Raw genomic sequence first — 13,556 nt, forward strand, 5'->3', positions numbered from 1 at the left:
CAAAATATATAGTGCCGTAGAACCTTGATTTTATAAACATCTATCTTATGAATGGCGGAGTATATGAACAAGTTTTCTGCCACTGCATGTGACTTCAGTCCTCCAGCCAACATTCAATCAGCTGTGCGTGTTTGAAAAGACAGATCTGGTAGCAAGGAAGAGATGCAGTTCTCTCAAAGAAAAATCAGGCACACCGTATGCATTTGTTTTCATTTGTTATGCATACTGTTATTGAATGATTAATAAATTATACACTGAACCTACTGTAATTCTGAGATTTTATAAACTTTTTTCTGAACTCTTATCTCCATTTAATTAATAAAATTGGGGTTCCACTATGTTTGAAAAACTCCCTCTTCTAGAAATATAAGGATATAGAAGGTGAGAGGGTTATCTGTTGGATAGATAAAGTTGTAAATCAGTTGGGAACAACTATTAGAGTATTATTTTATAGTTATTAAATGGTCCTAGTTAAATATAAATAGGTCCAGGGAGTAGTGCACAGAGCACTGCTACTAACTAATTTAGAGAGACACGGGTGAGGTCTGATTAGGAGGCCTGTAAAGGCAGCCAAGGGGTTGGCCAGCGAGCAGCACAGGAGCCAGCAAACAAAGCTGAAAACAAGGGAGTTTTGTAAGGAGAGTTTGGGAGCGAGAATGTGTGGGGTTGTGGTGGTGGTGGTTGTTCTTGACAGAAGTTTGAGAGGGAAGTTTGACAGGTACAGAGGCAGCAGTGGTAGTCACTCAAGGAATGGAAGAGAATGAAGATGATTTGATGTGGAAGCTGCAAGATGTATATTATCCTGGAGTATGTGCCTGAAAGATGCTTCATTTGTATGAAGTGCTGCCAGATAGATCGGATGGAAGAGAAGATCCAAGATTTGGAGATGCAGATTGAAACTGTTGGAATTTTGAACAGGTGATGGAGGAAGGAAAGAGGAGACTGAAGGGAAAACTCAAGACTTGTAGATGCAAGCTGGACTGGAGAACTGTGAGGGTAGAGTGCTGGATGAGGAAAGTGGCCAGTGGACGCATGTGACGACATGAGCCAGGTAGAGGAAAGTGAAGAAGTGAAGCTGAGGCTAGTGAAGAAGAAATACAGCGGAGGATCAAGTTTGCTCAGTTGGAAAATGAAGAGGCGCAGCAGGCAGTAATAGAAGATGGGACGGCAAGGAAGAAGGAGAAGACTGGCTATCCCTACAAGAAGTGGGGAAGAGTCAATGGAGAGAGCCCAAGTTCAGTTCCCCTGGATAATAGAGGGTGACAAGTGAGAACAAAAGACAAGAGGACTTGTAGCCAGAAGGAATAGAAGGAGATAGGCTGGAGAATTGCACCAACACCAGGAAGAGGCAGGTCTACACGATGGGGGACTCCCTAATAACAATGGACAGGCCTGTCACTAGAGCCGATCCAGAGAACGGAAGTGTGTGCTGTCTTCCAGGAGCTAAGATACAAGATGTGGACCTGAGGATGAAGAGGCTCCTAATGGGAATAGGAAAGAATCCACTGATTGTCCTTCACATGGGAACAAATGATACTACTAAATTCTCACTGGAACGTATTAAGGGAGACTATGCTAGGATGGGAAGAACCTTAAAGAAATGGAGTCTCAGATAATCTTCAGTAGGATTCTGTCTGTCCCTAGAGAGCGAAGGCAAGACAAGATTATGATGATCAGCAGATGGCTGAGGCACTGATGCTATAAGGAAGGTTTTGGGATGTTTGACCACTGGGAGGCCTTCATGGAGAGAGGAGTGTTCTCAGGGGATGGACTCCACCTGAATAGGGAGGGAAACAGACTTCTGGGTTGGAGGTTGGCTTTAAAGAGCTTTTAAACTAGGAATTCAGGGGCAGTCTGGAGATGCTTCTGTATAGGGCCCTACCAAATTCACGGTCCATTTTGGTCAGTTTCATGGTCATAGGATTTTAAAAATCATAAATTTTGTGATTTCAGCTATTTAAATCTGAAATGTCAAGGTGTTGTAATTTTAGGGGTCCTGACCCAAAAAGGAGTTGGGGGAGGGATCACAAGGTTATTGTAGGGGGGTTGCGGTACTCCTACCCTTACTTCTGTGCTGCTGCTAGCAGTGGCACTGCCTTCAGAGATGGGCAGCTGGAGAGCAGCGGCTGCAGGCCATGAATCCAGCTCTGAATGCAGAGCTGCCACCAGCAGCAGTGCAGAAGGAAGGATGGCATGGTATGGTATTGCCACCCTTACTTCTGCGCTGCTGCCCACAGAGGTGGGCCCTCAGTCAGCAGCCACCACTGTCCGGCTGCCCATCTCTGAAGGCAGCAGTGCAGAAGTAAAGGTAGCAATACCTTACCATGCCATCCTTCTGCACTGCTGCTGGTGGCAGCTCTGCATTCAGAGCTGGATTCATGGCCTGCAGCCGCCGCTCTCCAGCTACCCATCTCTGAAGTCAGCGCAGCAGTATGGGTGGCAATACCGCAACTCCCTAAAATAACCTTGTGACATTCTCCCCCCTCCCCCCCCCCCGCAACTCCCTTTTGGGTCAAGACTCCCAATTTGAGAAACATTGATCTCCCCCGTGAAATCTGCATAGTATAGGGTAAAAGCATACACGAGACCAGATTTCACGGTCCGTGACATGTTTTTCATGGCTGTGAATTGGGTAGGGCCCTACTCATGTAATCTCCATGCCTGATTCTGATATTGAGCCCCAGGAAAATCAAGTAAGACAGGATACAGCAATGGAGAAAGGTACAACAGAAGGTAGGAGATTGGACATCAAGAGGAAAGATCGTGTCAATACCAATGGCACTAACAGGTAGGCAATACTGATAGTAGAATGACTGCACCTAAACAGGCAAGGAATCTGGGCGAAGCCAAGCAGAAAAAACTAAGATATCTGTACACCAATGCAAGGAGCCTGGGTAACAAAATGGAGGAATGAGAATTGTTGGTGTCGGGAGTAAAACCAGATATTATAGGGATAACAGAAGCTGAATTCTTTAAGGTTTCTCATATCCCTGAATCAGTCTTTAGTGGTTGCAGCAATCAGAAATGGTAATAAATTGACCAGAGAATTATCAGATAAGAGGTACTTTCTTACAAGAGCATTTAAAACAACAACTAAATATCATGTGAACATTGTTTCCCAGTGATCTCATTTAAACACACATGAGGGATATGGAATATTAGTTCCCTTGTTGTTTTCAAGCCAGGCAGAAGTCTGAAGAGAATCTTGTTGTTTTTTTTCTTGCCATTAACACAAATGTAGGCTTTCTGAGTATCCTATTAGCATTGATTGATTATGAGTGACTTTTAGTGTAGCAAGGCAGATTTGCATTGAATTAATAATTGATTTGTAGAAATCTTTGTGAAAGAGCAAGCCTAGCTTCCCAAGAGAGCATCTGTCTTTACAAGTGGCTGCAAAACCTTAACAGTATTTCAGTATTTGATGTGGCGTTACATCATAAGTTCCCTTGCAGAGGCTTCAGTTGTGTAATAGTTACCGCACACTATTTAGTATGGGTTCTGTTTTGGATTAAATTTGAGAACAGACTGTTTTATATAACAATAAAACACTACCGCATGTACCAAGATTCTTCTTCAAGTTATCTCTACGGGTATTTCCCATCGGGATGTGCTTGTACCCATACACTGGAGATTTTTGTAAGCAGTGTCTATGCCTAATGCACCCTTGTGTTCTGGTGTGAGAGTATATAGGGACGGGAAGACCCTCTGCTGCTCCTTCTCAACCAACTGTAGCATGAGACTGCGTGTTGCAGTGTCGCCTAGCTAGCTATGCAGCGTGCTGACTTTTCTCTTTCTGACTTTGTTTCTATTTCTTTAATACAGTTATTTCAGTTTTATCATTTTTAATTTGACACAATTGTATGCTTTTGGGGGTGTCTCCGTCCCCCCCGTCCCATCCTTTCACCCCGTCAGGGCCTGTGTTCCTCTCAGCCCTCTACATCTGCCTGTCCTTTCTTACTGGGTTATGCCCAAGACCCCAGGCTTCAAATCCTGCCATGACTACCATGGGTCCTTTCCTCTCAGCAATGGGCATTCCAGCTGCCTTGCAAGGGCAAGGTTTGCTTCAGATGCAAATGTAGATTCAGAAAGCAGAGGGAGGACAGATTGAAACTGCTTCTTATGGAACACTGTCTGAGAGTCACAAGGTCCAAGTCCCTCTGCGCGCATGCACACACACATACACACACACACACATCAGCCTCAACTGCTTAACTCTGGGGAATGCACCAGCCCTGGCTCTGGTAATCAAAGACCCTGCAGCCCTTTAGAGTCTTCAAGATTATCTAAAATGAAGAGACCCCACTCTCCAAAAAGAGAGACTCTGAAAAGGATAAAGTCACCCTCTTGATCTGGGAATAAGGAGACCTCACATGTTGGTATGGGTACCACTGAGGCTTTTTCTTCCCCTGTCCTAGTCACCTTAAAAAAAAAAATATATCAAATCTCCAGCAGACTGTGTACTGAGAAGCTTCCCAGAAAGCAATCTCGAGCGGCATCAGTGTCGAGAGCAGAATCAGAGCCTTCTAAACACAAGGACTCCTCCAAGACCACGGTCCCAAAGTCATCATCCTCTGTACCATCTTCCTCAGGTCATGGTATAGAGTGCCAGGAAGACCTTGCAATCCCTCAGCATCTACACGCATATGACCAAAAAAAAAAAAAAAAAAAATACAGCATATCACAGACAGTGGTCTTGCCCAGTTTACTTTCAAACTACAAGATCAGCTGAACCACCCAGAAAAAAACCTAGTTTTTCTAAGAAAGGGCTGTCTTCTCTAGTGCCATCAGAATCAGCAACTTCTTCTGAACAGCTTTTGTGATCCACTGGTCAAGGGTCACAAGCAATCCTCGGATCATACTCTACACCAAGCCTGCCACCAGCCTGATGGGGATCATCTCTCCCATTTCCTGTCTGCCTGAGAGTTGATCACCTTGGACAGGTGGATCCTGGAGATGGCTTCAGCATGCTATTCCATCCAGTTCAGCTCCATCCATCCCTGTCCTAGGGATCCTTCTCACGAGGGTCTTTTAAGACAAGAGGTGGAATCTTTCCTATTCTTAGGAGCGATCTAACCCATTCCACTGGACTTCCTTGAGAAAGTCTTGAGAAAAGGTTCTTCTCTAGGTGCTTCCTGGTTCCCAAGAAAAGAGGAGAAAGACGACCAAATCTGGACCTCCGGACTTCGTCCTCTCACAGTGGTTCAGAATGTAACCTTACCGTGATAATTTCCTCTTTGGAACTGGGAAATTGGTTTGTCTTCCTTGACCTCCGGGACACATGCATCCATATAGCTATGCACTCTTCCCACAAATATTTCCCACAATTTGTCATGGGCAAGGACCACTGCTAGTACTGGATCCTGTCCTTTGACTTTTGACTGTGCAAAGGATCTTTACGAAGGTTCTCTCAGCTATCGCCAGCCCATCTTCATTAGATGGGAATAATAGTCTTTCCCTGCCTGGATGATGGACTTCTCAAGGGTTGCTCCTTTCTCAGGGTGCCGTCAGCAACCAACAAGGTCCTATCCCTCTTTCACTTCTCCAGCTTCCACCTCTACTTGGAATAGTCTATATTTAGACCTGTACAACAAATAGACTTCATCAGAGTCACTTTGGACTCCATTATAATCAAACCATACCTGCCCACGAATAGGTTTGCTATGATGTCCAGCCTCAGTACCATGCTACAAACCACAGCAAGGAGTTCTCCAACTCCTGGGTCATGTGGCAGCCAGTAAATGTGTAACATCCCTAGCAAGACTACACTCCTGATGTATTCCAGCTTGGCTCTGGTCTGTCTACGTCCCTCAACAAGTACAAACTGTCCTAATGGGTGTCAATACCTCAGAGGTTATTTCTCTCATTTGGGGTTCCCTGGATGTAGATCTTTTTGTGACGTTGTCCGATGCAGATGCTTCTGCTTGGGAGTGCATAGTCTCAGCTTGTTGGGAGATGCCCTCCTTACCCTTGGCCTCTGTTCTTGGTCTTGCTCTTTGCTTGTCCCCCAAAGCTGTTGCTCCTTAAGGTCTTGAATACTTGAAATGAGAGATTGATAGCCATCTTCATAGCACCGTCGTGGCCAAGACAGAGAGAGTTCCCAATTTTAGTTTGCCTGTCCCTGCAATCACCTCTTCACCTTCCTCTTACAGTGGACTGCCTCACCCAGGAATTGGGCACCATGACCCACCCCCACCTCTCATCGTTCCACATCAAGGCCTGGCCCCTAGATGGGTTTCTGATGTAGAACAAGACTGCCCTCCAGAGACCCAAACAGTACTGCTCAAGAGTAGAAAACCTGCCACCAGGAAAACTTACCTGCAGAAGTGGAAACGTTTGTAAGCCTGGCATACACAACAATCTATATCTCCTCTCGAATCTCTCCTCTTACACATTCTCAATTACCTGCTACAAACTACAGGTTTATCGTTTAGCTCAGTCAAGGTTCATCTTCGCTTCCATTACAACCTTTCACCCCTCGGTTCAGGGGTTTTAGTCTTTGCTCATCTGAGCATTGCAAGATTCATTAAGGGTCTGTTTAACCTTTTACCTCCTATTAAAGAACCTACTCCATCATGGGACCTTAACTTAGCTCTCAATGCCCTGAGAAAAGTCCTATTTGAACCTATGGGGAGCTGTTCTCATCTTCATTTGTCCTTTAAGACTTTGTACCTCATACAGAAGGATAGGAGAACTAGAAGCTCTTATGGCTGATCCACTAAACATAGTGTTCTATCACAAAACAGTGATATTGCATCCCCGCCCTTGCTTTCTACCTAAAGGTTCAGAATTTCACGTTAATCAGGACACTGATCTAACGGTGTCTTACTCCAAGCTCCATTACTCGAGAAACTCCACACACAGGGTGTAAGAAGCAATCTCATCTTTTACCTCAATATGACTAAGTCCTTCAGGGCTTCTCGCAGTCTGTTTCCTTCACAGAAAGAATGAAAGGGTACCCAGTATCCACCCAGAGATTGTTGAAATGGGTGACATCTTGACCTGTTTTGAAGCCTTGGAGGTGCCTCTTTCACCAAGGGTGATTGCCCATTCCAATAAGGCTTGGTGTATCTCTGTGGTCTTATTGAAGTACATATCCATCTCAGACATTTGTAAGGGCATTTTTCCCAGCATTTTACTATTGTCCATGCTTCTAGAGTTGACATGGCCTTTGGTGATGCTATTCTACAGTGCATACTGAATCTACCTCCTCAGCACCCTCCTCCATAATTGGGGTACCGCTTGTGAATCTTCTGATGTGAAGCACTCGTAGGGAGAAGGAGAGGTTACCTTGCACAGTAATTACCTTGCACGGTAATTGGAGTTCTTCTAGATGTTTTGTTCCTATGGGTTCTCCATTCCCCTTTGGGCCCTTCTTCCCTTCAGCTTCAGAGTCCTACTCTCTGGACTTTGTGGTTGAGAAGGACCTGGACAAACAGCAGCAAGCCTGCTCTATATACCCTTGTACCAGAGCACGAGGGTGTGTAGGACACAAGTGCAGACCCACAATTCTGACAAAAATCTCCAATCAAGAGTGCTTGGGCACATCCTGACTGCAGCACCCCTAAGGTTATTTGTAAGTAAATAAAAATTAAGGAAAACATCTGCTACAAGTTATCATAATTCTGTATATCTGGAATGTAGCTAAGATCTAGTTGCAGCACGTGGTATATGACTGAAGATAAATTGGTGAGTAGTCATTGACAATTGATGTTGAATTCATTAAGCCATCTTCTACCACATACCCGATAGTTCCATAGTCCAGCTAACTAGTTTGCAGGGCTCCACTCTGTAGATTGGGGAGGGGTCAAACCTTGAGTGCCTCTTTTTCTGGTCCCACTGCTTGGGAGATGGGATTAGGAGGAGAGAAGAAACTGTAAATTTATATAGCACAGCTGTCTTTCAGCTGAGCTGTAAGATGTTCCTGATCACTTGTCATTGGCCATTGAAGCCCACATGGCATTTTTTTCACAAAGGTTGGGAGGTTAATCCTGATGTTATGGCTGTGTTCCATCTATAACTTCATTACATCTACCTATGTCCCCCAAATGCTGCATATGAAATTTTTATTCACTTTGACTGAGACTGTTGAGACATTGCTGTGTGCTTCTAAACTGCTGTCACCTTCTACCTCAGAGGAAACTGCATTTCCGGCATGGGTGTATCATACCTATGCAGTATGGGTAAAATTTACAAAAGAGCCTGTCACTTAGCACTTTTGAAGATATTACTTGTGGAATAAAAAGCAGTATAAGATATTGGGATGCCAAATATATTTTTAAGCTTTACACTTTGTGTTTAATCTCCATTATATATACTGTCTTAGAAGCTTAAAATCAAATTTCTTCCCTTATAGATCTTTTCTTGAGTATGTTCTCTTCCTCAGTTTTTTCCATTAATTTCCCTACTGTTTTTCTACTTGAACTTAAAATTGCTGTGGCTTTTTGTATATGTTCTTCTTTGTGCAAGAGCTTCAATGTCAATACAGTTTTGGAAACTGGGTTTGAATAGTGAATTCCAGCTCTAGAAGGGACACAAGCAGAAAGCATATTGTCTTGCTGTCTAACAGTTATGATTACATTAAATACTTTAGAGGGAAACGTGGATATTTTAAGAGGGGATTTTTAGAATTTAGATTCCCCAACAGAATTCTTCAGAGAAATTTACAAACATTATCTGAAGTTTGAAAGTTCTCATAAATTTTATAATTCCAATATAACCATTTCAAAGTGGGTGAAATTTGGAGCTTAAATTTTGTGCCAATACAGTCCGAGTCTGCTGTCCTTGCACAATTCTCTTTGATTTAATGCTAGCACTATTTGCAGCTCTGATTCATCTTTTCGTATATGTAAATTATATATATAAAATGACACAACAGTGAGTCTGTGCTCCTAGATTAAAAAAACAACAAAAAGCATCACCTGTCCTTTGGTAGAAAATGTCTTTACACACTCGGTATGTATAACATGACTAAAGATCTGATATGAGTAATCACTAATAGGATATGAGTAATCACTAATCTTTCAGTTAATATATCCTGTCTGTGTGGGTGGGTGGGTGAGTGTTAATATGTACTGATTGATGGACTTCATTTTTAAACATCTTATATCTCTTGATTCTACTAGAGGTTCTCCATGTCTTCATTGTTTGTCTTTTAGTTATAAAGGCTGAGTGCTCTTGATTAATTGTATCTTGTACAGAACCAAACACAGAGTAATGTATTAAATGGGTTAAATTTGATGTGATATATAGTGATATATATGTATAAACAGGATATGAGTAATCACTAATCCTTCAGTTGATACACCCAAAGGGATCAGGAATATGTATATGTATGTATTCTGTCTGTGTGTGTGTCTGTGTTAATATGTACTGATTGGACTTTTTTGGTACATCTCATCTCTCTGATTCTACCAGAGGGTCTCCATGTCTTCATTGTTTGTCTTTTAGTTATAAAGGCTGAGTGCTCTTGATTAATTGTATCTTGTACAGAACCAAACACAGAGTAATGTATTAAATGGTTAAATTTGATATGATATATAATGATATATATAACATCTTTAACTGAAACACTTTTTCCCCCTTTTCTCTTCAGATGTGTGGTCAGCAGGCTGTGTATTGGCTGAACTGTTACTTGGACAACCAATCTTTCCAGGCGACAGTGGTGTGGATCAGTTGGTGGAAATAATCAAGGTATGGAATTCAAGTTACTCTTGGGTCGCCACCTCGTTCCTTGAACATAGATATATTGCACACAAAAACTAGGTTAAAAGAACATTATTAAGATTGCAAAGTAAATCACTTGAAAGTTAGAATTAAGGTTCTAGTTCCTAATGTGATCTCTCTCCTCTCCCCTCCACTGGCTTCCAGGCGCCTCATCCAATCTCTCTCCCCTCTTACCTCATCCTTGGCTCCTTATCCCAGTCTGTTCACTCTGCCTGGCCCAGCCCAGAGCAGCTGGGAGCAGCAATTACAGGGGAAGTGCTTCTGTCCCCCACCTCCAATTAGCCCTGCACTGGAGCATGCTCAGCCACTCTTGTGGGGATGTCAGTTGCACAGTCTGGCCATAGGTAGGAGCTGATAAGTGATGGAGCATGGTCATTCAGCCTGTAGGGCTGGTGCACTGGCAGTTTAGTCAGCACTTCGAGCTGTGAGGGGCTCTAGTGTGCTCAGAGAGAATTCAGTCTTCACAGATTTTAGCTGCTAAAATCAAAGTCTGTTCTGAGCATGTGCAAACTGCAGTTTTTCAGTGGCTTGTAACTTAGTGAGATTTAGGTGGATTTTCATGGTGACAGCAAAAATACTTCAGAGCATGGGGGTCTTAAGGCATTTAAGGAAAATAATCTCAATTTTTTAACATGAGCAAAACCTATTTTTCCCTAGCCTCATTCTTGAAAATGGTTGAACCATTTTTGCTGAAATTTTCCAAAAAAGATTGGCCTACAGCTGACCCCTGGCATGGAAAATTTCAGCCCAGAGCGTTAGTTTTGTCATGTTATAAGCAACTTAAAACAGGATCTTTGCCCGACGCTTCCCACTAATCTTAATAGGAGATGCTAGCAGCAGAGCCTATAACACAATTAGAAAAAAGTAAAAATCTAGATAGGAACAGATTTGCCTGCTGCCCTGTAGCACCTTAGCCTGTGAACATGTCATAACTCACAAGTTAAGCAAGTTTAAGCCTGGTCAGTACTTGCAGAGGAACCCCAAAGGAAAACTTGGGAGACTCTGACAAGAAGTGTTGGTGATTCCTTAAGTGGTAGGTTCCTTTTAAGTTGTACTGAAACAGTGTCCTAGTGTGGTGTGGTGCTTCTCACAATGCCATTCTTTTGTATGAGATGTAAAATTTACAGTTGCAAACATTTGTGACCATTAAAGATACAAAGCATTGCTTGCAAAAAGTTGTGGTATTTGCTCTGGAATCCCTGTTTGGCTAGGTCCCTAGATTTCCCCCTGTAGTTTCATAAATATGTGGTATTCACACTTTGCCCTAAACTGTTATGAACAGCTAGTATGGTCTGCTCCCTAATCCACTTTAATCATTTCATTGATGAATATTGTCTGTATATCAATATATAGTTTCTTCAGGAGTAAAGATATTATGTAAATATAAGATCATTTAATTGTACATCAGGGTGACATAGTCCAAAAAGTCACATCTCGCTCCCTTAGAAATCTGGTTATTTCAATAAAACAGATCTATCTAGAGTTAATGGGTGTGCTTTGCCTTTCCATTGACTTGGTTCTGAGCAAGTAGAAATATAGTATTTAGAAGAAAGATGTATTCTGGTTAACAGGCTGTCTGCCAGCCAGAGTTCATGGATTGGCATAATGCTTGTGTAGTTATTTTTCATTATTTGTACAGTATCAGCCAGTCAGTATAGGAAGTGTTCATCCATGACTCATAACTGTACAGAATCCATGTAGAGACAAGGTGGGTGAGGAAATAGCTTTTATTGGACCAGCTTCTGTTGGCGAAGAGACAAGCTTTTGAGCTACACAGAGCTCTTCTTCGGGATCCATGTATTCAGTTTGACTGAGATGATTCTGTTTAGCTCAATTTAGTATAAACACAAAGGAAGAAGAGAAACAATTTAGTAGCATTTTCACTGCATGTAGATCTTGTACAGATTTTAAACACCACCTTCATAAATTTTATCCTCCTTTTTAATTGACAGAGCCATAGCGGAATATAAAGAGTACAGGTGTTAACAGTTTTTTCTATCATAGTTGGAAGAATGTGCATTCTGGAAGCTTGGACTTTCAGTGAGCTGTATTTGAGATGGTTTTCCACTCAGCAGAAGTAGGTTCCTGGAGCATTGCTCTAACTGTGGACATGGAAATCCTGAATGATCGTATTGTCCCATTATTAGATGAAAATCAAAAAATGGTACATGCCCCCCTAGATATACATATTAACAATTATACATGTAAGATGTACTCCACTGTGTAGTAAACCCTGAGATCTTCACTTGAGAAGACACAGTGGTAAGAGAGTATCTAGAGAGCAATTATCAGAGGGGTATTCTGATTCTTGCCTGCATATTTATACCTGCCTCTGGAAATTTCCCTTACATGTGTCTGATGAAGTGGGTATTCCCCCACGAAAGCTTATACTCCAATACATCTGTTAGTCTTAAAGGTGCCACAGGACCCTCGGTTGCTTTTTCTAGAGAGCAATGACTATGATGAAGTGCTAGATGGCATGTTCTCTGACCAGCTAAGGGAACAAGTTCTGTGAAGCTTAGAAGAGGAGAGAATGGTCTGGGTTAATAGCAAAAGGGAGTGGAATTTCATAGGGATGTCTAAAGGAAATGTGACAGGAATTGTGAAGTTTAGTGGGCAAGTGCCATGGAACATTATTCTGGCCACATGCTGTTTGTTACCAAGAAAATGTAGATGCAGATTCTAGAAGCTCTCTTGGGGAAAATGAAATACAAATCACAATAGCGGAATGTCCTGCAGTATGAACATACAAAACTCTGCAACACAAAATTTGGTAGATTGACAATTCATAAGTACACTGTTGAAGTTGACAAGGGGATGGGGTGAGAGGATAGAGAGTGTAGCTTGTTGGGTAGAGTGCGTTTGAGACTTTTGGCATCTGAGAGGATTTGGAAAGTGGTTTGGGATTTTGGTACCCAAGAAGTTGTTAAGGCTTTTGGCGTAGGCCTTGGAGAGGGGAAGGGTATTGAATGCCCAGTGGAAAAACTTCAGCTACAGTAAACAAAGGGCTTATATCAGAAAGTTGTTGAAGATGATTGGATAGGGAATGAGAGTTGGAACCAAATAGGCATGATTCCATTCTCCTAAACTTCCACTAGAGTTTTCTGAGCCACTTCTTTCAAAGGCGGTCTCTTCTTTAAGCAACAGACATTTTAAGTTGTTCGGGAAATTCTGTATTACTTTATCTTGAAGTCTGGTTGTGGGTGAATTGGTGCATAGAAATCAAGATATCCTAAGTTCTTTTGCCACTATAGGAACTGTATCAATAAAGGCATATCAGACAAACACCCTGTAATCAAGGCATTAAGACAAGCTGAGTCTGAATCAGATGGCAGATTTTGAGTCCAGAAGACTGAGAAGTATTCATGATGAGCTGATAACACAGAAAGCGTTGTTGCTGAAAGGATAATATAGCATAACAAAGAGAACTGGAGAAGTTACAAATAAAACAGCGCTATTAGAAGCATTGTAGTTCAGGGCAAGAGATGGGATGGGGACGTAGATGTAGTTTCAGTTGGAGTGAGAAAGAAGTGATGGAATTAAGTGTAGAATTCACAATAGTAGCGGGGAAACAAATGAGGGAAATACCCACAGTTTCAGCCGGATATGAAGATTCCCTAACTACTCTCAGAAGGAGGCATCCATTTTTGTGCCTTTGAGGAAAATGTGTGAGCGGTACATGTTAAAAAGAAGTGTGTACTTCATCTCTCGTCACTATTGTAACTAATGCTCATACTAGAAAATCCACATTCACATTAAAAATATACCTACATTAGATTGAACTAAAATTGAAGGAATATGAACACTCATGCATCAGGTATAAACGAGCCGCT

At 42.2% G+C, this 13,556-nt stretch overlaps 1 protein-coding gene across 6 annotated transcripts in view; it reads left to right on the plus strand.

The window, feature by feature from the left end:
* Nucleotides 1-13,556, plus strand: part of GSK3B (glycogen synthase kinase 3 beta) — a 233,238-nt gene that overhangs the window by 159,050 nt on the left and 60,632 nt on the right. For all 6 annotated transcript variants that reach the window (XM_005292685.5, XM_065586994.1, XM_005292687.5 and 3 more), the window contains exon 7: nt 9,593-9,690. In XM_005292685.5, coding sequence (XP_005292742.1) covers nt 9,593-9,690 — 98 coding nt within the window. The remainder of the gene's footprint in view (nt 1-9,592; nt 9,691-13,556) is intronic.

Source organism: Chrysemys picta, chromosome 1, assembly GCF_011386835.1.
Source record: "Chrysemys picta bellii isolate R12L10 chromosome 1, ASM1138683v2, whole genome shotgun sequence".
NCBI classification, from domain to species: domain Eukaryota; kingdom Metazoa; phylum Chordata; order Testudines; family Emydidae; genus Chrysemys; species Chrysemys picta.